Source organism: Myotis nattereri (genome assembly GCF_964212035.1).
Source record: "Myotis nattereri genome assembly, chromosome: 8".
Taxonomy (NCBI): Eukaryota; Metazoa; Chordata; class Mammalia; order Chiroptera; family Vespertilionidae; genus Myotis; species Myotis nattereri.
Window position 1 is genome coordinate 55,852,517 of NC_138083.1, and position 24,214 is coordinate 55,876,730.

General features: G+C 39.8%; 1 protein-coding gene across 1 annotated transcript in view; it reads left to right on the forward strand.

Moving 5' to 3' along the window:
* Window positions 1-691: 691 nt before the first annotated feature.
* ABHD3 (abhydrolase domain containing 3, phospholipase) overlaps window positions 692-24,214 on the forward strand; it is a 33,047-nt gene continuing 9,524 nt past the window's right edge. Inside the window, exons 1-5 of the mRNA XM_081097467.1 lie at window positions 692-974; window positions 1,522-1,685; window positions 3,359-3,541; window positions 13,783-13,828; window positions 22,564-22,676. Of these exons, the coding sequence (XP_080953593.1) occupies window positions 828-974; window positions 1,522-1,685; window positions 3,359-3,541; window positions 13,783-13,828; window positions 22,564-22,676 (653 nt within the window). The 5' untranslated portion in view covers window positions 692-827. The remainder of the gene's footprint in view (window positions 975-1,521; window positions 1,686-3,358; window positions 3,542-13,782; window positions 13,829-22,563; window positions 22,677-24,214) is intronic.

The following is a 24,214-nucleotide window of genomic DNA, read 5'->3' on the forward strand; positions in this document are numbered from 1 at the left end:
TTCTTATCTGCATATTAGGTAATTTGATTTTCCTTCAAGTTCAACCATTAATAAACTAGTAATAGGCTTTATAATTTTTTAAAATCCCAGTTCGTATTCTTGATCTCCTCATTTATTTTCGGGAACTACTTCTCATTTAAGGCATACTAAAGAATTCACAGCAAGGTTTAAAATCAAGTCTGAATGTCCTCACTGTTGAATGTTTATAGAAATTTTTTTCCCTTTTGATAGTCTTGGGGGACAACACAATTTCCTTGGGGTGGGGGGAGTGTAGAATTTTTTCACTACATAGTGAGTGCATTCTCCTAACATATCTTTGGCAGTAACTCCCCAAATCTTTGAATCCAACGCACACTTCTAGGGGGCACCTTAAACTGGTGGTTTACAGGAAGGAGTCATCCAGACCTACCGCCTTTCGGAATCATTCAAGGTCACTGGGGCAGGTATCCTGCCCGGCCCATTTCCCTCTCCAAGTCGGCGCCCGCGCTCTTCCCACTCTTGGGGTTCACCCAGTCTGACTGCGACCTGGAGGCGGAACCCCGTTAGCCCTCCGGGTGGCGGGGCTTGCACCACGCCCCTGGAAGGTTGCTGAGTGGCTGGCGGTGGGGGCGGTTCGGAGGAAGCTGGGGCGGAGCCGGCGGCATCTGGCGGGCTGGGCTGCACCTCCCCGGGCCGCTCGGCCGAGCCACTTGGCGGAAGCCGCACTCCGCCCGGCAGGCGACGCTCTGCTCCAGGGTCCTCCGCGCGCCGCGAACCGCTCGCCCCGCGGTTGGCCTCCCGCCGCAGGACCAGCGCGTGGCGCTCCGCGGGCCGTGCAGCGCTGAGCCATGGACCTGCGGATGCTGTCTCGGGAGCTGTCCCTTTACCTGGAGCACCAAGTCCGGGTTGGGTTCTTCGGTTCGGGGGTGGGCTTATCCCTGATCCTGGGCTTCAGCGTCGCTTATGCCTGCTACTACCTGAGCAGCATTGCCAAGGTGAGCCGAGGGGAGGCGCGGGCGCCGAGGCGCAGGGCCAAGGGCGGCTCCGCTGGGAGCCACAGCATCGGGCGTAGCCCGCGGCTAGTCGCTGGCAGGAGCGAGTTGGCTGGGGACGTCCTGGGGGCGAGCATGCTGCTCCTCGGTGTGGCCCTTTCCCCGGCATCCGATGGACGCCCTTGGGGCGCGCGCGGGAGAGCGGGCCGGCCAGCCCCTGTCCGCCTGCTTGTGGTCCGGCCGCGTCCTCGGACCGCAGCCCGGACCTTCTGACCTCGGCGCGCGCGGCGCGGCTTTGTCGCTGTTATCTCCCCGGCAAAGCTGCTCGGGAACGCGGGAGCACTTTTTAGAAGGACTTATTTCAACTCCCGCCAGGCCCTGGAGGGGCTGATAAACCCCTCTTCAAGCCCGTGGTGACTGTGAATTGTTGGCGGCAGGCTCCCAGTAATCCGGGGGATCGGCGCTCGCGCGATGCCCGGCCGGTTACGGTGTACGGTTGGCAGAAACTTTCTCTGTTGTGGATCCTTCACCGAACTGTCTTTCCCCACAGAAGCCCCAGTTAGTGACGGGGGCTGAGAGTTTCAGCCGCTTCCTTCAGGACCACTGCCCCGTGGTGACAGAAACGTACTACCCGACGGTCTGGTGCTGGGAGAGCAGAGGGCAGACCCTGCTGAGACCCTTCATCACTTCCAAGCCCCCCGTGCGGTACCGGAAGTAAGTAAACTTCCATCTTCAGTCATATCTTCTACATCACGGTTGTTTGCATTCCGCCGGTTAATAGAACCTCTGGTTTAGTAGAAAAAGGAGGGATGAAAAATGGAAAGCATGCCCCTCACCCCACACCCAGCTGCAGGAAGGTATCAAGTATTGCCTTTCACCATTTGGGGGGGGGGGGTGCTCTGATGTAAATGGTTTATTTCTAGACTGCGAGAAAGGTTTTGGGGTTCCTCTTTTAGAAATTCATCATGCATCTGCCCCTGAGGACTAAATCCTTTGATGATATGTACAAGTTCACTGATGCTGGGGATAAGTGTGGGGGTGAGAGGATGAATTAATTTGGATTTTTGTGTGACCAAACCTCTGTAAAAGGACTTCTTATTGATAAGCAAATGGATTCTTGATGATAATGCCCTTGAGGTGTTAAAGATATGGTCCAGAATACACCAGTAACCAGGAGATTTAAATGGTGCCTATTATTAATTTCCCTGAGTCATCTAGTCCTTCTGGAGTTCCTTTGGTTGCCTGGAACTTGCACTATTTGTCTGTGAAAATTCTATATGTTCAGAGATACTATGGGAGAAGTACTTTAAATTTAAGAAGCAAATTTTGTAATAGACTCTATGGGAAGACTCCGTTATTGAGTCAAATAGGCAAAGAGAACATATCAGCATTTTATTTATTCATAATTCCATGTTGAATTATTTGGCTGACCTCAATCAAATAGGGGTTAAAGGCTGGGTATTTTAGAGCAATGAGGAACTAATTAAGATAAATACCTGAGCCCATGACTCAGTGGTTGAGCCTCGACCTGTGAACCCAGAGGTCATGGTTCCATTCCTGGTCAGGGCATATACCTGAGGGGGGGTGGGGGGGAGGGCAGGAGACAGCTAATCAATGATTCTCTCTCATCATTGATGTTTCTATCCCCCTCTCCCTTCTTCTCAGAAATCAATAAAAAAAAATACTTTTTTGAAAAAGATCTCCTTGCCTCCGTGTCTCAGTAGTTGAGCGTGGAACTATGAAGCAGGAGGTCACGGTTCAATTCCGGGTCTGGGCACATGCCAGAAGCAGCCTATCAATGATTTTTTAAAAATATATTTTTATTGATTTCAGAGAGGAAGGGAGAGGGAGAGAGATAGAAACATCAGTGATGAGAGAAAACTATTGATATGCTGCCTCCTGCATGCCCCTACTGGGGATTGAGCCCGAAACTCGGGCATGTGCCCTTGACCAGAATTGAACCCGGGATCCTTCAGTCCTCAGGCCAACGCTCTACCCACTGAGCCAAACCAGCCAGGGGCAATCGATGATTCTTACTGATGTTTCTATCTCTCCCTCTCCCTTCCTCTCTGAAATCAATAAAAAAAATTAAAATAATAATAATAATAAATTAAATTAAAAAGATAAATACTTGAAATACTTTGAGGTTCATTTTTATATACTACCTTTTAAATACTACACTTTTACTAGTGTTACTGGAAATACTTTAAGGCACTAATTTCAGAACATTTTTGTAATGAAAGAAAGTGATATAAGTGTGTGTTAGTGAGTACTGAAGAAAAGATATTTTGAGATGACCAAATACTATCTTTTATTTATAGAAGTAAGACACTAATATTAAGATGCAACCTGAAACACTGAATATGTCTTTGAATTATTTCTTTTAGTGAATTTATTAAAACTGCGGATGGAGGACAGATTTTACTGGACTGGTTTGATAATGATAACAGTAAGAGGTATATGGATGCCAGCACCAGACCTACTATCTTATTGTTGCCTGGCCTCACTGGAACAAGCAAGGAATCGTATATCCTTCATATGATCCATCTTAGTGAAGAATTAGGATACAGGTACTGGTGAAAAATTTTATTTTCATTTTTCACTTCATTGATTCTAAATGAAACACAAATTACCTTCATGTTGGTTTCAGAAATGCTTATTATTTCTTGACTGGATTAAGCAACCCCCTAAATTATTATTTTCTCTGTTTCTTCCTTCCCGTTTTTTCAGGAAGGTGCGTAACTGAACCATTTCATGGGAAGTGGCACTTAGCATAGTCGGCACTCAGCAGATTTTGGTTGAATGAAATTAGAATCACCTAGGAATTGACATAAGACCCAGGTTTGAGAACCACTGAAGAGAGTGCTATGCAGAATAGCAGATCCCTGAGAGAGTACACCGTGGCCTTCATGTCACACTCCATATTTGAGCCCTCGATCCACTCATCTTGCCTCAGATCCCAAGTGTAAAAAATATTCAAAATCAGCTTGTAGGTGTCCTTATTTTTCCAAAGGTGATCCGTGCCTCTTTGCTTGTCCACTGGCTTGTGTTCAGTTAATGATGTTACACCATTTCTGAAAAACCATTATTCAACTTGGTTAGCAGATACAATTGACTTAGCAATATTAAATTTCAGGTTCAACTCTAAAATCTTAGAACAGTCATTGTGAAAGGTAGTGCTTTTTTTTTTTTTAAATATATTTTATTGATTTTTTACAGAGAAGAAGGGAGAGGGATAGAGAGTTAGAAACATCGATGAGAGAGAAACATCGATCAGCTGCCTCCTGCACGCCCCACAGTGGGGATGTGCCCGCAACCAAGGTACATGCCCCCGACTGGAATCGAACCCGGGACCCTTCAGTCCGCAGGCCGACGCTCTATCCACTGAGCCAAACCGGTTTGGCGGTAGTGCTTTTTTGTGCCTCAGTCTTTTTCAGCTGATAGTAACTATTGTAATGTAACACTCTGAGTTGCATTTAGAGTTGTATCTTATGTACTGAAACACTTGTTTGTGTGAAAAACTGAGGTTGAGTTTATATTAATAAAAATATTTGCATATACTTCTGTAATAGTGTCAACAATAAAAATAAAGAAAAAATATTTTTATATTAAGGGGAAAATGCCAGAAGGGTCATTTCAATTTTGACAAGTTAACTCTGATCTTTTATAGATAAAGCATATTTTGTCCATGAAGTGACAATCTCTCAGAAGCTTTGATATGGTGTTTCAGAATTATGGTTTCAATGAAATTTGCACTAAGCAATATCAGAAATTTATCATTATTCGATGTTTAAGCACCAGTGTGAGGCTTGATTCCAATTTTTTGCTAAAACTTAGTCATGCTCAAAAAGTACAGTTCATAAAGCCTTTTGTACATATTTAAATTGCTGATTCTATACTTGGCCTGATCTATCCCCCAAGATTTAGAAAGTACTTTTAAAACAATGCAATTGAAACTCAGGGACTGCATCTTATAATTCTTAGAGTTGCCAGTATGCATGGCTTTCTTCCATCATTTGTAAAAGTTGCCAAATTTTATTACCAAACTAGAGGCCCAGTGCATGGATTCATGCACCAATGGGGTCCCTCAGCCTGGCCTGCACCCTCTCGCAATCCAGGACCCCTCGGGGGATGTCAGATAGCCGGTTGGTTTTGGCCCGATCCCCGCAGGCCTAATCCAGACAGGAGGGAGCCTGATCCTGTGCATTGAGTGTCTGTCCCCTGGTGGTCAGTGCGCGTCACAGCGACCAGTCGTTCAATCGTTCAGTCATTCGGCCACTTAGGCTTTTATATACATAGGTAGATTCAGTTATCATTTCATTACACTGTGCTTCAGAGCTGTTGGGAGGTTCTAACTTCCCTAAGGGTTAAAATTTCTTGGATGGATTTAGAAACTTTATTGAGAATATATGATACAAGGAAGGCTTTGTGTTAGGTACCATGTGGAGATATAAAGAGTTATGAGAAGTTGTCCTTGCCTCAAGAAGTTTATGAGAGGGGAGGCTGGATCAAGTCACTGTCAGTTGCTTGAAGACCCAGTTTATTTGGGTTCAGGGGTATCTAACACTGAATCGGGTAGCAGAATGCATGGATAAGGAAGGTCAATAAATTTTTCAATAGCCTTTGGGCCTATTGTTATTTTTAACTGACAAGGAATCTCTGAATCTAAGTTGGAGAGAGTATATTAGTAAGCTTTTGCTGTATAACAAACTATCCAAAACTTAGTGGCTAGACACAACAACCATCTCACTCACAATTCTGTGGGTTAGCAATTTGGGCTGAGCTCAGCTGGGTAGTTCTTCTGGTCTTGGCTGGAATTTGTGTATTTGTGGTCAGCAGCCAGAATTAACTCCGTGCTTGGGGATCCTTTACAAGGATGACTCATCTCAGCTCCACATAGTCTCCACATCAAGCTCACCCTGAGGTTGATCAGTTGGTGGCAAAGGGTTCCAAGCGTGCAAACGTGAAAGCCACATGGCTTCTCGGAGCCAAAGCTGAGAACCCTCACAATGTTGCTTCCACTGCATTCCAGTAAAACAAAGTTACTTTCTAGTTGAAGCAAGTCAGCCCAGAGTCAAAGGGGAGGGAAAGAGACTCCACCTTTTGACAGACCTGAGGAGCTACAAACTATTTTTGTAATCAATCAAAAACAGTCAGGTAGTTGCAAAGACCACTGAGGTAAAAAATGCATCGGAACTTTGGCACAAGACTGGGTTGAGTTCTTAGGTGGCAAAACAGATCTAAGTCATTGATCCTGTAGCATGAGGTTTAGTAGGTAACATAGCCTGTGGAAGGCTGTGTAATGTGGGGGAATGTACATGGGCCTAGGAGCCAGACCTGGATTCAAATGTTGGAACTGCCACTTACTTAGTGACCCTGGGCAATTAATTTTTAACTTCACCAATCACAGTTTCTTACTAGAGAGTTTAATGAATCAGAATGTATAAAGTACTTGCTTTAGTGCCCTGAACAAAGTGGGTCTTTAGAAATGTTCAGGTCTTCCTTCTCAGGTCTGTTTCCTGATCAAAGTAGAACATTTTTAAAATATAAATATATAGCCGAAACCGGTTTGGCTCAGTGGATAGAGCGTCGGCTTGCGGACTGAAGAGTCCCAGGTTCGATTCCGGTCAAGGCATGTACCTGGGTTGCGGGCACATCCCCAGTGGGAGATGTGCAGGAGGCAGCTGATCGATGTTTCTCTCTCATCGATGTTTCTAACTCTCTATCTCTCTCCCTTCCTCTCTGTAAAAAATCAATGAAATATATTTAAAAATATATATATATATATATATATATATATATATATATATATATATAATTTAAAGAGCAAGTACAAGCAAACCTACCTCTTGGAAATATAAACATCTAGTTTCTTTGCAGGACTGTTTGGATATTATTATAACGTCTGTTGTACTATCGTGTTTCATAGGGAGTATGAACGCCCCAATATCATGGGAGTGCACTTGCCTTTGGGCCCCAGTTACTATCTTGTGTAAAGACTGAGTGTGTAGGGAGAGTCATGTTTTCTGTCAGGTCACCAGGGAACTGTTGATGCTTTATGATTTAGACATTAGAGAGAACCTAGCTCCTGGCATATGGACAAATAACACATAAGGGTTTACTGTTGTTGTTGTTAAACAAATGTTGTTTTCCTGTACCTGAAAACTAACGAAGACACAAACCTTTTCTGTTAAGGTCTATTGATTCACAATTAAAATGGGTGAGGTGGAAACTCAGCTAAAGTTTGTTTAAAATAATTGTGAGCAAAGGCTTTATGAATAAGTCAAAGGTAAATAGAACCGGATGGGCAAATGCTTAGCCTATCTGTACGTTTTCCATCTTTGCTGGCAGAGTGCAGTGTGTACTCCCTGGGTAAAGGTGCCCTTGAAAGGAGAAGGGACTTGCTGAGCCAGACAGCCCCAGTCATTCTTCCAAATTTTATCAATTAGAGAAGTCCTCCATCTCCTGGGGAGCAAGTAAAGTGAGAAAGACGTGGAGTGTGTTTACAGAGAAGCCTTTTCATAGAAACCAGAGGAAAAGTTGTTCCCTCTAATACGTTACACCCATTTGATTGATAAAGTAGTTAGAAATTTTATCCACTCATTCAATATTTCTTTTTTAAGAAATTCAGTAACATGTAGCTTAGTGGTTGAGCACCGACCTACGAACCAGGAGGTCTCCATTCAATTCTGGTCAAGGCACATGCCCAGGTTGCGGGTTTGATCCCCAGTAGGGGGCATGCAGGAGGCAGACAATCAATGATTCTCTCATCATTGATGTTTTTATCTCTCCTCCCTTCCTCTCTGAAATCAATAAAAAATATATATTAAAAAATCCAGTAACACAGCTTGATGGATATAATTTTGTTTACCTGGATAATATCCTGTTTTCTTTTTAATCCTCACCTGAGGATATGTTTATTGATTTGAGAGAGAGAAAGGAAAGGGATAGAGAGAGAGAGAGAGAAACATTGCTTTGAGAAACATCAATCAGTTGCCTTATATACACACCATGACTCGAGATGGAACCCCAACCTAGGTATGTACCCTGACTGGGAATCGAACCCACAACCTTTTGGTGTATGGGACGACACTCCAACCAACTGAGCAACCCATCCAGGGCAATATCCTGTTTTCTTAAAATTTTTCCCAAACATCTCTGAATTAATTTCTAGCACTACAACTAAAAACAGGGAGAAAAACAGTAACTCTGAGAACATCCAAATTATCTTTTTTTTTAACCTCTTTTATTGAGAGCCTTCATTTACCATTTTACTCCACCCCCAAGTAATATTAAAAAGAGTGACCCATCACTGTGGTTCAGTGATTAGAGTGTTGGACTGCAAACTGAAGGGTCATGGGTTCAATTCCCCATCAAGGCACGTACCTGGGTTGTAGGTTTGATCCTTGGCCCCAGGTCAGGGCATGTACAGGGAATAAGGCTGGGGCATGCGCAGGGAGCAACCAATCAACATGTCTCTCTCACATGGATGTTTCTCTCTCTATCTCCCCCTTCTCCCTCCCTTCCACTCTTAGTTGCATCTGACACTAGTGATTTATTCCCTCCCTCCATAAAATGTCTCATTTGGTTTTTCTGGTATTCCAGAATACTGGCATTTGTAACACTGACCACTCAGTGCTAGGCGCTGCCAGTTGTCTCCTAATATTCTCCCTTTCTTCCCCTGTAACAGAATCCTCCAATTTCTGTTGGGTAGATAGCTGCCCAAAATAAAGACTTCACTGTAAAGCCTCCCTTGATGCTAAGAAACAGCAGGCCATAGTGATATCAGTAAAAATAGTGTGCACAATTGCCAGAAAGCGTCCTTAAAGGACGTTGGTGCAGTCTCTATTATCCATTTTTCTCCTTCTTGGGTGCTGGCATGCAGATGTGACAGCTGGAGCTGAAGCAGCCATGGCTTATGAAGCAATGCGATTCAGGAAACTTCGTTTCCTGACACTATAGGGCACCATACAAGCCCTGGTCTACCTTCTTGGATTTTCACATGAGAAATAAATTTGTATCTTGATTAAGTCGCTGTTATTTTGAGTTTTCTGTCATTTGTGGGCAATCCTGGTGCTTCCTAATACATTTGTCCCCTACCCCTGCATACTCTTTGTCACTCAATTAGACTGTATGCTCTTTGGGAATATAGGTTCTGATAGTGTCCTTCGCAGTACCAAAATACTTAATGGCTGGCCTAGATTTCAATGAACTTTTCATTACATAATTCTTGACGGGTCACAATACTTAATATTGCTTAACTGCTGGAAGTTAAGAGACAAGAGCAAGAGTGGATCACACACTTGGCAACTTTAACACCATTCTTTTACTTTCCAGTTTGGAGTTTGGGCCTGTGCAGTTTTTATTCAGGGGAAGTAGCACCAGTGGATACTAAGCTTCAGGTGACACTCAGCTGCTTTTCCTGCAGCTTTGAAAGTGCAGTAGCGGGTCATCTGGAGACTCTTCCTGAAGGAGGAGGGAAAGGGAGGCTGAGCTAAGAAAGATGAGGTGGTGAAACACAAGGACGAGTTCTGATGACTCCCCTAATCTAAAAGCAGTATCTTGGATACGAAGTCATTTTAAATGAACATTAGAATGTTTTTATCTAAAAGTATGTTTATCCTTTATCTTGTTAAAATAATTTGGTTTTTAAAATTTTGAGAATGAGTCAGTTAATGATTATTCATGAGACTGGCTAGATGAAATAATGCATAGTAGAAAGCATTGAATGAAGGTATTTCTGGAAAACAGAAATAGTACCATTCTCTAGGGACTTAACATTATCTATCTAATTGTTAGATAGCTAGGGACTTAACATTATCTATCTAATTGTTAGATAGTCCACTATAAAATGATACCCCAATTAACAAATTTTCAGAGACAGAGCTCTTTTAGAGAGCCTTGTGTTATCACTTGTGTTGTTATTCAACTGAAAATACGGTGCATTTCTTTTCAAACCTAACTAGATTCTATTCTTGAGGCCAGGAACCTTACATTTTTATTTCATTTTTCTCCTATAAGCTCTAATTCCATCTTGAAATTAGTTCAGTAAAGCCCTGGACAGGTAACTTACTTGGTTAGAGCATCATCCCGATATGCCAAGGTTGCGGGTCTCTCTTCCTTCCTCTCGTTCTGCCTCTCAAATCAGTTTTTAAAAATTAGTTCAGTAAATATTCTGTTTAATAATTTTTTGAATGAATGTATCATTCCAATATTCATATTCATGTAAAGTGCTTAGAACATGATCTGGCACATAGTAAGCACTAACCAATATCTATTGCTATTATTATTATTACCTGAAATCAGTGTAGTGCTTTCTAAATGTTCATCTCACTCCTTCCTTTGCTGATTTTTAGTGTTTTTTTTTTAGTTTTATTTTTTAATTAAATTTATTGGGGTGACATTGGTTAATAAGACCATATAGGTTTGAAGTGTACATTTCTATGATACATGAACTGTATATTGTATTATATTATTTATGTCCTGAGAATCAAAGACTTGTGGAATCTTAAACTGGAAAATATTTAAGGTCATCTGATAAAATCACTTTATTCTGGTAGATCACTGGGCTTGAGCAGATTCAAGGCTATCTGATCCATCTCACTATAATAGTGATTCTCAGACAAGGGGCTATAGACAGCCCCCATTGTAAAGAATTACTTGGTCCATAATGTCCATAGTGCTCAAGGTTGAGAAATCCTGCGCTGTAGGTATGTCTCTGCTTCTTCTTTTTTTTTAAAAAAAATATATTTCATTGATTTTTTACAGAGAGGAAGGGAGAGAGATAGAGAGTTAGAAACATCGATGAGAGAGAAACATCGATCAGCTGCCTCCTGCACATCTCCCACTGGGGATATGCCCGCAACCCAGGCACATGCCCTTGACCGGAATCGAACCTGGGACCTTCCAGTCCGCAGGCCGACGCTCTATCCACTGAGCCAAACCGGTTTCGGCTCTCTGCTTCTTATTTAACCTTCATTAAAGGAGACTCGCCTGCTTCCCTGGTTGATGTGTTCCATTGTCACAGAAAATTCCCTGTACCAGGTTTATCCTTTATTTGGTATGTCTTCTCTTTACTTATATTTGCCATGCTTTGAGAAGAGAATTCAAATAGTTAAAATGTGCAGGAAAACGATTTTTCTCATGTACATACCCTTTAAAGTTGTTTGGGAGAAATTATAGAAATTATTTGGAGAGAGCTGTTACAAAGCTTACAGAGGCTTTTTGAATGCCTTAGGAATAGTAGTTGTTTCTGTTAAACAAAAAATTTTAACTTTAAAAAGACTGTGTGTGTGTGTGTGTGTGTGTGTGTGTGTTTTAAAGAGTTTATTGGGCCACTGCTAGCAAAAGAAGAAGATGGGTCTTGGAGCATGGAGTCTAAACCACCTGCAGCATCACTAACTAGAAAAGACAAACATGTCCTTCATGGCTTTTTTATACATCAAGTAGGTGGGGAGAAAGATGTATGCTGTTCTAAAATAATTTCCATTAGCTATAGACAAAGGGGTGGGAGGCTAGTTCTGGGAGGGCCAGCAGTAGGTAAAGCTCCTGTGAAAGCGGGAAGCTGAGACTCCTGGGGTCCCACTGCACCTGGCTATTCTGCCTTTTAGGTAGTCTCAGAAACAGCCCCTGGAAGTTAGTTTCATAATTCCAACATACAGAAGAAAAAAACAAACAAAAAAATAATTCCAACAGACATTAAAGAGTGTAAGTAGTCTTTTGTTGGTTTCTACCCTGCAATTGTTACCTGATGAACCCCTTTGTGTTTCTTTTTAATTTAGAGCATCTCAGGTTTTTTTTCTTGTCATGTCACAGCTACCTCTTTTAGCTTTATCTGTAAAGTGTTCCCTGATGACTGACAGGGCGGGAACGGGGTTAAATGAAAGAAGCTGGAGTGGGAGAGAGGAACAGAATGGCAGCCCCATTCTGCCTTTCTCTGTAGCGGATTTGCTCTTCCATTCTTTATCTCTGCCCCATTTCCAAGACTAGAAGTATATACAGTGATCATGCTACTGAATGAACATTGTCAGGAACTAAGGCCTATGGAAAGGTCAGTACCATTTCTCCTCTAGCAAGAGATACCAGAGCTGTGATCCACTTTTAAAAGTTGCCTGAAAAAAGGGGAAAATATCCCAGTCTGCAGTTTGGAAGAAAACCCCAGGTGTATAGCCTACTTTTTCATGAGTTTGCAGATCATCTTTTTCTTTCCCTTCATAAGGTGTGTTCTCTTCTCTCAGTGGCAGTCACACGGTGATGTCTTGCCCCAAAAGTCATTTTTTATCCAGTGGTTCTTTTCTGAATGACTAGGATCTTCAAGGCTCAAGGTCACAATGAACTTTAGCCCCAATTCAAGTGTAACTTAGGTGCTTATGCAAGTAAATACAATTGACTAACTTATTATGTCTAGACTGTCTTGCCATATATTTAGCAAGAAAAGATTAAGGACTAACTGACATTATGCTAACTTTTCTGCATGTTTTTATAGTATATTTAAGGTCTTTCTTTGACTAGTCAATAAAATGTAATATTTCTAGCTTTTTCTTTAATTAAGATTAAGGACTAACTGACATTATGCTAACTTTTCTGCATGTTTTTATAGTATATTTAAGGTCTTTCTTTGACTAGTCAATAAAATGTAATATTTCTAGCTTTTTCTTTAATTAAATTTCTGAGATTTTTAAACATTTTCTTTTTCATTTGGGCCTAGTAAAATTTCCTATATGACCTTTCAGAAACAAGACAGAATTCCTTTGCAGAAACATATCCTGAATACCACATTAAACTCTAACCCCCCTGAGAAGAGAGTCAGAGTTGTTGAATGTTTTGTAAGGCAGTCAGGTCATTGGTGCTTAGAACCCATGCAATGATCAGCAACACCCTGAAAGACGGGAATTAGAACCTTAAATATCCTTGATTGATTGGATAAGTAAATAGTAAAAAACAAAATGAATTTTAATGGACACGAATATAGATTAAATCAAAGAAATCTGTGCAGACGCAAGTCAGGATTTGTTTCAGGATGGCACAAAATACATATCTGGGGTTATGATTGACTGAAAAATTTAATGAGAGTTAAAATTTTAAATGCAGAATGACTATTTAAAGCTACCCTGGCGCTACACCTACCACTGTTACTAATAGCTGTCGTTGTGTACTTAGCGTGAGCCAACACTGCTCTAAACCCTTTACGTGTGATTATTGACCCAGAAGAGGCAAAGAGGTTTATATAAAACACAGGTAGTCTTTCCTCACCTAAATCAACTGCACACCCACTGGGGGCCCATCCTACCAGCTCAGGTGCCAGGCTCCTTTCAGCTGCACCTATGGTAATGTTTTTTTGCCTCAGGTAAAATTCCAGTATCGCTGTTTGCTGAGCCTTGAGAGAACAAGAGCTATTTTTATGAGGCTAGGAATAAGTATTTATTAATGTTACAAATAGAATAGGTAGAGAGGCCTTTTTAAAATTTGAACCAAAAACAATTAAATTTGACTTGTATTTAGAATTGTTTTAATAATATTTATTGGAAATGTATGTATATGAATAGGAAGAAGTTATAAAAATTCTGCTTTTGGTAGGAAGATGAAACATCGTTTCAATATACAGTTTTCTGACTTGAACCCATGTATTGAATTTAGAAAACTGGAAATGTATTTCATGCACTTAGATGAAATTGTCAAGCATGCTTGTGTCTTTGGAAGAGATTTTCCAAAACCTTTTTGTGCTCTAAAACAGTGCTAGTAAGATGATTTTGATAATGTATTGTGAGCAAGAATCATGTGTAAAAATAACAAAATTGTTTTCTGCTTTTAGATGTGTGGTTTTTAACAACAGAGGAATGGCAGGGGAGAATCTCTTGGTAAGTAAATTTAAACTAATAACAGCTTAATTTTTAAAAGAATCATTTCTAGTTTTATAATGAAAAGTATAACTCATAAACAATACAAATTCATTGTGGAAAAATACAGATAAGCAAAAAGAAAATGAAATTTTTAAGATCCATAATTATACAATCAAGGGAATCCCCTTGGTCTTTGTTAATTCAGATCTTATATTTAAATGGCAAATATGTAATATATTTCTGTTTTTATAAAAGTTAACATTTTATTTTATAACAACTTTTGCACTTACTATATTTTAACATCAATAGATATTTACATCATTTTTAATGCAAAACATGTTTTCTTTAAAAATTAACTAGTACAACCCTAGCCAGTTTGGCTCAGTGGATAGAACGTTGGCCTGTCGACCAAAGGGTTCTGGGTTCGATTTCGGTCAAGTGCACGTACCTGGGTTGCAGGCTCCTGCCCGGCCTGGGCCCTGGTCGTGGCTCCTGCAGGAGGCAACCAATCCATGTGTTTCTCTCACATAGATATTTCTCTCTGTCTTTCCCTCTCTCTTCCACTCAATGTAAAAATAAATGGAAAATATCCTCGGGTGAGGATTAAAAAAACAAAACAAAAATTTAACTAGTATAAAACAAGTTAACCAGCACAGTGATCCTTTTTTTCACTTAAGAATTTTACTTTTCCATGAAACAGATTGACTGTTATATGCCTATATGTCCATCAAAGTATACATAGAGAAAATACTATTTTAAATCAACTTTTTTTCTCTAACCACCCCCCCTAAAGTTTTTTTTGCTATGATGATAGAAGTTCTTTCATCTCCTAGAAAATCATCACTCTATTGATGTTAAACCTGTGAGATGGAATGAGAAATATTACACTCACTGAAAGCTTTTCAGCTACTAGTTCCTCACCATTTCAACAGGTCAAAGACAATTCTATCAGAATTGAAAGAAACATTTTTTTGACTCATTGATAGAGCATGTTATTACGTCTATAAATTAGTCATGCTGAAGATAAACAATTGCAATCATGTGATTAACGCCAGTACTTTATGAGAACACGGGGGGAGAAGAGCCCTTTTTCTTTGTTTAAAGTGACCTGGGCCTTGGAGGGAAGCAAGATCAATATGATTTTAAAAGCTAAAGTTATAAAGTGTTTATGATCTTACTAAAGTGCCTCATAATAGTTTGATGTGAAGGTTCACATTTCTTTATTTATCCAGCCTTTTAGGAATCTTGTAGACAAATGGTGGATACTCTAAAGGGGAATGTTTGAATTTGTCACTATGGCCCTGGATTAAATAAATTGTTGTTTGTTTGTTTTTAAAAGTGCAGTACTATTTATTTAATCCTCACCTGGGGACAGGTTCATTGATTTTTAGAGAGAGAGGTAGGGGGAGAGAGAGACAGAGTGATGGAGAGAGACAGAGACTGATGTGTGTGAGAGAGAGAGATATCCATGGGTTGCCTCCCCTATACTCCCCCTCCTGGGATTGAACACACAACCTAGGTAGGTGCTCCTGACTGGAACCCAACCCTCGACCTTCTGGCATATGGGATGATGTTCCAACTGAGTCACACCAGCCAGGGCAAAAATTGTTTTTGAGCAGCTTTTGATCCATTGTGTGCCTTTCTTTCTTTTCTTTTTTTTAATCCTTGTGAGGAGTAAGGATAATTTTCCATTGATTTCTAGAGGGAGAATGGAAGGGAGGGAGAAGGGAGAGAGAGAGAGAGGAGAGAGAGAAACATCGATATGAGAGAGGCACATCAATTGGTTGTCTCCCACACTTGCCCCAACCAGGGCCCAGGATGGAACCTGCAACCTAGGTATGTGCCCTTGACTAGGAATTGAACCTGAGACCCTCTGGTGCACAGGTTGTCGCTCTAGCCACTGAGCAACACCGGCCAGGGCTGTGTGTCTTTCTAGATGCTTTAAGGATACAAAGATGGGAAGACATGGTCTGAGGCTCTCAAGGAAGTAATGTGCTACAAAGTAAACTCCATTAGGTCCCATAAAGTGAGGGACAAAGATCTGTTCATTCAGCAGAGCCGTGTTGTATGCCTATTAAATCAGGCACTGTAGGGTGAGGAGTGTACATATTATTAGGAGTGTACACAACCCTAAGCCATAATAGCTTTAACTTAAGTTACAAGAGAGTGTCAAACACATAAAAATATGCACAATACAGTGCTAAGTGCAACTGTGAGAAGATCTATTAAGGCTACAGAGCATAAAGGGATGGAGTAACTAATACCTGGAGGAGGTGAGAGAACACTAGTGGAGATAAATTTGAGTTGGATCTTGAAGGCTATGGTATTGAACCAGGAGAGGGGAAAGAGAAGCCTTCTCAGCACAAAAAGCAAGGCATTAAAAGAGCATGGTCTACATACACCCAGTCGTCATGGCTCAGTGGTTGAGTGTTAACCTATGAACCAGGAGGTCAACAGTTCAGTTCCTGGTCAGGGCACATGCCTGGGTTGCAGGCTTGGTCCCCAGTGGGGGGCGTGCGGGAGGCAGCCAACCAATGATTCTCTCATCATTGATGTTTTTATCTCTCTCTCCCTTTCCCTTCCTCTCTGAAATCAATAAAAAAAAATATTTTGGGGAAAAAATACTTGTGGAGGGATAATGATGATGATAATTTTGTCTAATGTTTATTGAGGCCTTAGAATATATCAGTTATGTTTTTTCATGCTTAATAATCAGCAATAGAAACAACTCAATGATTTAGGTAACTATAGTCACCATCATCCCTGTTTTCCAGAGGAAGAAAATGACACATAAATATGTTAAGAACTTGCCCTAGCCAAGGAATTCAGAGCCAGGATTCAGACCCAGGTAGTCTGACGATGTGCTTATGTTCTTGACCATTATGCTATACTCCCTCTCATTATTCAGGAAGTGATGGGAATTCTTCTAGGACCAAATTTTTTAAAAAATATATTTTATTGATTTTTTTACAGAAAGGAAGGGAGAGGGATAGAGAGTTAGAAACATCGATGAGAGAGAAACATTGATCAGCTGCCTCCTGCACACTCCCTACTGGGTATGTGCTTGCAACCAAGGTCATACCCTTGACCGGAATAGAACCTGGGACCCTTGAGTCCACAGGCCGACGCTCTATCCACTGAGCCAAACCAGTTAGGGCTAGGACCAAATTTTGAAGTCTCATGTGTTATATCCTCAGGAACATAGTATTGAACCATACACATTAAAAAAACACACACATGTTTTTTAGCCCTGGCAGGTTTTTCAGTGGTTAGAGCACTGGCCCTCACACCAAAGAGTATCAGGTTTGATTCCTAGTCAAGGGCACGTGCCTGGGTTGCAGGTTCAATCCCCAACCCCAAGCCTCTCTCTCTCTCTCTTTCTCTCTCTTCCTCCCTTCCACTCTCTCTAAAAATCAATGGAAAAAAATCCTTGGGTGAGGATAGATAGATAGATAAAACAATATTTTTGCTTTATTGAGGTATAATTGACATATGAAATAATTTGATCATGGTCATGTCTTAGAAAGAGAACTTAGAGCAGTGTGTAAAAAAGAGATGGAGTTTTTCCCAATGAAAAAAAAAAAGAGAGAGAGATAGAGGGGTAGGGATTTGGAGGCTGGGAGGCCAATAAAAAAATCAGTTACTATAGACCTACCCAGAGTTTGAAAGCAGAGGTAGGAGGTAGGAAGAAGAGAGAACAAAAATGAGGGATATTCATGTGATAGATTATGTGGGAGTCAAGGTTAACATTTCTAGCTTGGTGAACTGGTAAAAGGCACTGATATTTGCTGAAATAGGACATTTAGGAGGATTTAGGAGGTTTAGATATAATAAAAATAAATTTAGTTTTAGATGTTTATGGTGCTTTAGATCATCTAGGTGGAAATTTCTAGTAAACGGTTGGATATACTAGCCTGGCGCTCAGGAGAGATGCACAGGCTACAGCTTGTCAGTGTGCAAGCAGAAGTGGAACTCAGATGACTGAGATTGCTTGGGGACCATTTGTAGAGCCAAGGGGAGAAATCCAATACCATCTTAGAACAAAATAAATAGGAAGGAGGAAGCTTCAAAAACCTACCCTCAGCATTTAATGTTAATTAGAAATTTACTTTGAAAGAATACAGCAACCCAGTAACTTTTAGCCATAAACATTCATTGGATTTTTTAAAAGAATAGTTGATTGATTTTTAAAAAATATATATTTTATTGATTTTTTACAGGGAGGAAGGGAAAGTGATAGAGAGTTAGAAACATCAATGAGAGAGAAACATCGACCAGCTGCCTCCTACACACCCCCTACTGGGAATGTGCCCGCAACCAAGGTACATGCCCTTGACTGGAATCGAACCTGGGACCCTTCAGTCCGCAGGCCGACGCTCTATCCACTGAGCCAAACTGGGCTGATTGATTTTTAGAGAGAGAGGAAGGGAGAGGGAGACAGAAACATCGATGTGAGAGCCCAACATCAATCCGTTGCCTCCTGCACACTCCCTACGGAGATCAAGCAGAAACCCAGGAATATGCCCTTGATCAGAAATTGAACCTGCAACCTCCTGGTGCAAGGGACGATGCCCAGCCAACTGAGTCACACCGGCCAGGGCAATTGGATTTTTGAAAAATCTCCATGGACACTTTGAGTTCTTGCAAAGTGATACTATATAGATAGACTTTTCTTTTTTTAAGAATTCACTGAGTTCTAAGTGAGGGGATAAGAGTAGCTTTGATTCTTATACAGTGCACTAGGTTGAGTTCTGATTAACTAGTGCCCCCAGCAAAAATCTGTATCAAAGAGGCTAATGTGATCAAATTTAAAAAAGAATAAGAATGTAAAATCACTAAAATTTAATTATAATTATATCCTTTTATAAAAACTGCTTTAAAAAAGAAATTTAAGGGACTTAATTAATTATATCTTATTTTATTTTTTTTAAATATGTTATTTATTTATTTATTATTTTAATTTATTTTTTTATTATTAGTAGTTAAGGTATTACAAATGTGTCCTCATCCCCCCCATTAACCCCCAACCTCCCCCCAATTATAATTTAATATATACTTCTTGTACCCTAATGCATCACATTATTGATTTTTAAAACTAGCTTTGATAGATAGGTCCCTTGGTAACCCTTCTTCCTTCTGCCTTAGAATTATGAACAATTACTGTTTCAGACCAGAGGAACCCTGTGTTTATTTAGACCTTACCTTGTTCCAGAAAGGATTCAATGTAGCTCAGACTCAGAGTAAGACCTTAGCTTAGGCATAAAAAAGAACAAAAGATGAATCAGCAAAGATCAAACAGGAAGGAACTCTAACTGAAATGAACCCAAAAGAGCTAGAAAAGGTGAACTAGAATTTAGAGTAAGCACTTCTCCTAGGAGTGGAAGAAATGCAAAAGTAAACGGTTTGCTGAAATATGTTGGTGATATACTTAGAATTCATAGGGATTACTATGGCTTCTGCAAAGCAGTAAAGTAGAAATTTTCCACCACCATATTGTCCTCATTTCCAATTAGTCATTGCAGAGTTGAGGGAAAGCCAAAAGCCTTGCTCACTAGGAAATGAGAAGCCTGCACTTTGGCCCCCGGGGGCTGTTAGCTGTAGGAGACAGGTAGTTCTCGTCTCAGTAGACTGATCCTCAGGTATTCCTGCAGGACTCTTGGAGTCCTTGGAGTAGTTGGTACCTTTTCTTGCTCTCTGCGGATGGGTTTTCAAGGTTAGGAATCTGGAAAGTTGCCCACATACTCCCTAATGTTAATGATTATTTTGTGAACTATCATATTTCCCACTTACTTTAGGAATGATAATTTACAAAGAGTTCAGCCACTATGAGTTTCTGATCCTAATAATTTTTCATAGACCGTTTTTCTTGTACCCTAACTCTGTGTGTGGTCGTGTGTATGTGTGTGTGCATGTGTACATATGTGTGCACACGTACCTCACTTAAAACTTGCATAACAAGAGTACATTTTGGTGACTTGTTCATAAATAATTGAGAAATTTTAAAGCTATACAGTGTTTTATTTCTGCTGACGTAGTGTTCTCTCCTTAACCATACCCCAGACTCTCAGTATTTCACACACTCCGCATTTCTTCATCTTTCCTTAGCCTCTAAGTCAAGCATGTCAAACTCAAAGGCTAACAAGGTTTAAGTTTATGTGGACTGGGGAAAAACAAAAGCTTCAATTTTCATAGAAACATAGGTTTATTTCGATAGAGACATGCTGAATACACAGGGCTGAAATAAATGAGTAATCGTTAACCTAAAATAATAGAACATTTTAATAAAAATTAATATTTTTTCTTGAAAATTAACTTACCAGACACTGAATAACTGCACAAATTAATAAGTGTAATGCAAATAAACCTATTTTTCTTGTTTTCCGAAAGCGAAATATTTCCTGTTGCGCACACCAAACAAATCAGTCCAAGACTAATGACATGGCAATTGGCTGCTAGTATTAGTGGAGAGAAACGGTGCTAAAATATTTGCTGCTAGTATTAGTGGAGAGAAACGGTGCGCCTGTGCGTAAGCCGTGTAAGGGAAATGAATGCAACACGACTATAGTAATCAGTCGTTAGTGAACATTGTAGTTCGTTATTAATAATTATGTATAACAGGATATTGTAAAAATTAAGTTGTGAAATTTTTATTAAAACATTTCTTACATACCGTTCGTTATATTGGCTGGGGCACAAAAATATTCATTGTGGGCCGTGAGTTTGACATGCTTGCTCTATTCATCTGAGCTACTTACTCCATCACCTCCTTCTTCCTTTTCATACATCTTTCTGTACTCCTCCTTTCTTTTCTTCCCTCCCATCTCACTGCCCAGGCCCAGCAGTCTCTCTTGGAAATCTCTGTAGATTACAGATTGACCCATCTTGTTTTTGGATTGCCAGATAGTGCTAATAGAATTTTCAGAGCAAGAACATGTTCTTTAAGACCCCCTTCTATCATTAATTTTTTAAAATGAGCTTGATATTTCAACCTATCTAGACTGTTTGTCAGAGAGCAGCGTGGTGCAGCGCAAGCGTGCTGGGCCCATAGACTGTTTGTCAACTAGAAAATGAGAGGGTTTGTTTGTTTTTTTAAAATAAATGTCTTTAGGGTTCTTGTTATCTCAGATTCTATTTAGAAATCTAATACTCAGATTAAGGAATATAGGTGTGTGTGTGTGTGTGTGTGTGTGTGAAGCTATATGCGAACTTTGGTTGACATTTATGCATTGTTTGTCTATGTAAATCTGATTTCCTATATCATTGTGAATTTAGGCAGAAAAGGTATGATCATCGAAAATAAAATGGTTCTTATGTAAAAATTAAAAATAATTTTAATTTTTAACTATGCAGTGTGAAAAGACTCACATGTAATAAAAATGCCAAGTAAGGATGACTTTTTTCACCTGAGTACTTGTGACAAATTCTGCAGTCACTGTAAATGAGCATGGTAGTAGATATTGTCCTATTTAGATTTTACAGTGAATTTGTGTCACTCAAATGCATTTAATCACAGAGTATTTTTTAAATTATCTCAGCTCAGTCAGCTGTTCAGGTGTAACAGGATTTATTTAACCTCTCTAAACTCAGTTTCCTATTTATAAAATAAATGTGATAATAGGATCGCCCTCATGGTTTTGCCATTATAAATGCTGTCAGGTTAACATTTATCTTTTGGAAAATTCTGTATTTGAAGATCTCAAAAAGATGACAGTAGGCAGTAGGTAGTCTCTTAATCTTGGGTTTAATTAAAAGGATTGTTGAAAATTTTAATTTTCTTAGACTACTCATTAGTGATTAAATAATGGATGATATACCTTCATATTGTGATCCTGGTTTATTGTAATACTGTAATCAGGGTGGTGTAGATAACTGGTTTCAGTATTTTATTAGAGTAATGTTATCAGATTCCTCTCCTTGTTATTAAATTTTATTTTACATAAACTTTATTCATACACACATTTGCGCATATTCTACAGACAGGATTGCCCTTTTCTCACACATCTCAAACAATGCATCTGTGAAGCTTTTCTACTAGAAACAGAGCCTTCATTGATGAAGTTCACATGAAAACCATTTGTTTAAATACATTATGTATGGAAGCATAATCAGCTTTACATATTTTACCATTTTAAATGTCTGTTTCATTGAAGTGCAGCTGGGGCTTTTATTGTAAAATCAAATGTTTAATTAATAGATCAGACTGGATATTGCTTTATCTAGAGTGAAGGCAGTGCCAGAAAACCACACTCCTTCATTGGTGGACAGCACTCGGGATAGAGAAAACAGTTTTCCAGTTAGAAATGAGCCACAAATTTAATTTTTTATGTCATTATTGGAAAGCCTTTTTTGTTTGTTTGTTTTTAAATAAAGAATTACTTTGTCAGGCATAAATGTTTTTTTTCCTATACAAAGTTGTAATCCTCCACTTTTTCTTCATAAATTGACTGTTCTTGTTTAGTCAGAGACACATCTGAGTGGGGAGCTGTGTTTCTGTTTAATATAAGGTATATAATTTAAGGTCTTGCTCATTTCTTATCAAGCCTTCCTCGCTGATCAAAGTCTTTTTGTTAGTGCCAACTTGAATAGCATTGACTTTAAATAACATGTATGTGTATTGCAAGATAAGGAAATTATAAATTTTTATTATTCATAATATGTGCAAAGGTTATTTCCCCATATTTATGACTTCTTGCTCTTTTTTACATTGAACCTCACAATTTTAAATGCTGTACTTTACCTGTCACTGCTTACAGACGCCAAGGACTTACTGTTGCGCCAACACTGAAGATTTGGAGACAGTTATTCACCACGTACACAGTCTGTACCCTTCTGCTCCTTTCCTGGCAGCAGGGGTTTCAATGGGAGGGTAAGGTTTTTCCTTTCTAAAATGTCTGAGAGAAGTGGTCTTACCAACTGCCTCTTCCAGAGAGGACCATTATCATAGACATTTTAAAATAAATGTTTTATTAATTTTATCATATTTCCCATATGATTGAGTGAATGAAGGAATTCGTTCAGGTGAATTTTAATATTTTCCTTGACTACTGGTCTCTGCAGTGAAAATGATACAAGTACTTCCTTGGGGTACGGGGGGTTTTGTGAGCATGAAGGCTCGTCAGGTTCCCTGATGTACTCCTGGCTGGCCCTGCAACTGTGTTCTCCTGAACCACTCAGGAAGCTGAACTTGTAGCATGATTTTTAGCACTCCAGTCATAGAAATAAGCACTTACTGCTCTCTCCAGCTGGAGAGGCCTTCAAAGACTCTTTCCTCGGGTGTGGTTTGGTTTGGTTGTTGGGCATATGACCTACTCTGGAATGCTCTCCTAGAAACTGTAAAATTTTGTTGTTAACTCCCTATTCCAGCTGACATTTAAACCATGTGAATATTATTATAACTTGTACTGCTTGCAATTACTTTGGGGCTTTTTTTTCTTTGGAACTTTTAGGCTGTGTATTATAGGTAGGTTCATTTCTAGTAGTAATGTTTGTAATTTTTGTTCTAGTGATACTGAACTTAATAAAATCCAAAATTTTTATTATCTGGCATTTTAGATTTCCTAAACCATTGCCCAAAGCTGTTCTTTAAAATCAAGAAACACTGGAGATATAAAATGTCTTAATTTTATAATTGACTTATCTATCATCTCAATTTACAGATTATCTTAAGAGCATATTTATTTGAAAGTGAACGGCTTTTACAAATGATAGACTCTGAAAAATAGGCTTTACTCACCTTTCTTAGACTCTGATAAACATAAATTAAGAGGAAAAGAGTATATTTCTTACATTAGCATGGAAGGTCTGACTTGACCTACTAAAGAAAGAAATCTGAATCAATGCAGAAAACCCAGCAGAATCTCTGAATTGTGCTTAATGGGCAGTTTTTCACTTGTGTTTCCTTTGTCCCAAAATGTGAACCTAAAAGGACAAGGTGCCAGCTGAATTTTTTTTCCCCTTAATCTTATAAATTCTTGACTTTTTTAAGGCCAGACCTTACATAAACAGGCCCAGATTCTCTATTCAGAAGCTCCTGGGAAATGCCTATTCATGTCACATTGAAACCTCAATGCCTGAAGGCAGAACTTGACCATTAGCCTTTGCAGCTGGTTGAATATTAATGTCTTGGAAATTGTTCGAAGGAAGCACCCTTTCGAGTTGCCTAGCACTATGACACATTCACAAGTCAGTTTACCATTTGGGGATGTGCTTTACAGCGCGACACGTTTTTGGTTTTGTTTTTCTTTTGGAGTGTTACAGACAAAAGCGTCTGACCAAGATCCTTATGCCCCGTGCTCCCTGCCCCCCAGCCCAAGCCTGTGATGCCTGGAGTCAAGTAGGGGCTTTGAACCAGAACTGAGTCTAACTAAGGAACCCAGGCTGCCTAGACCCATTCAGATTCTAGTC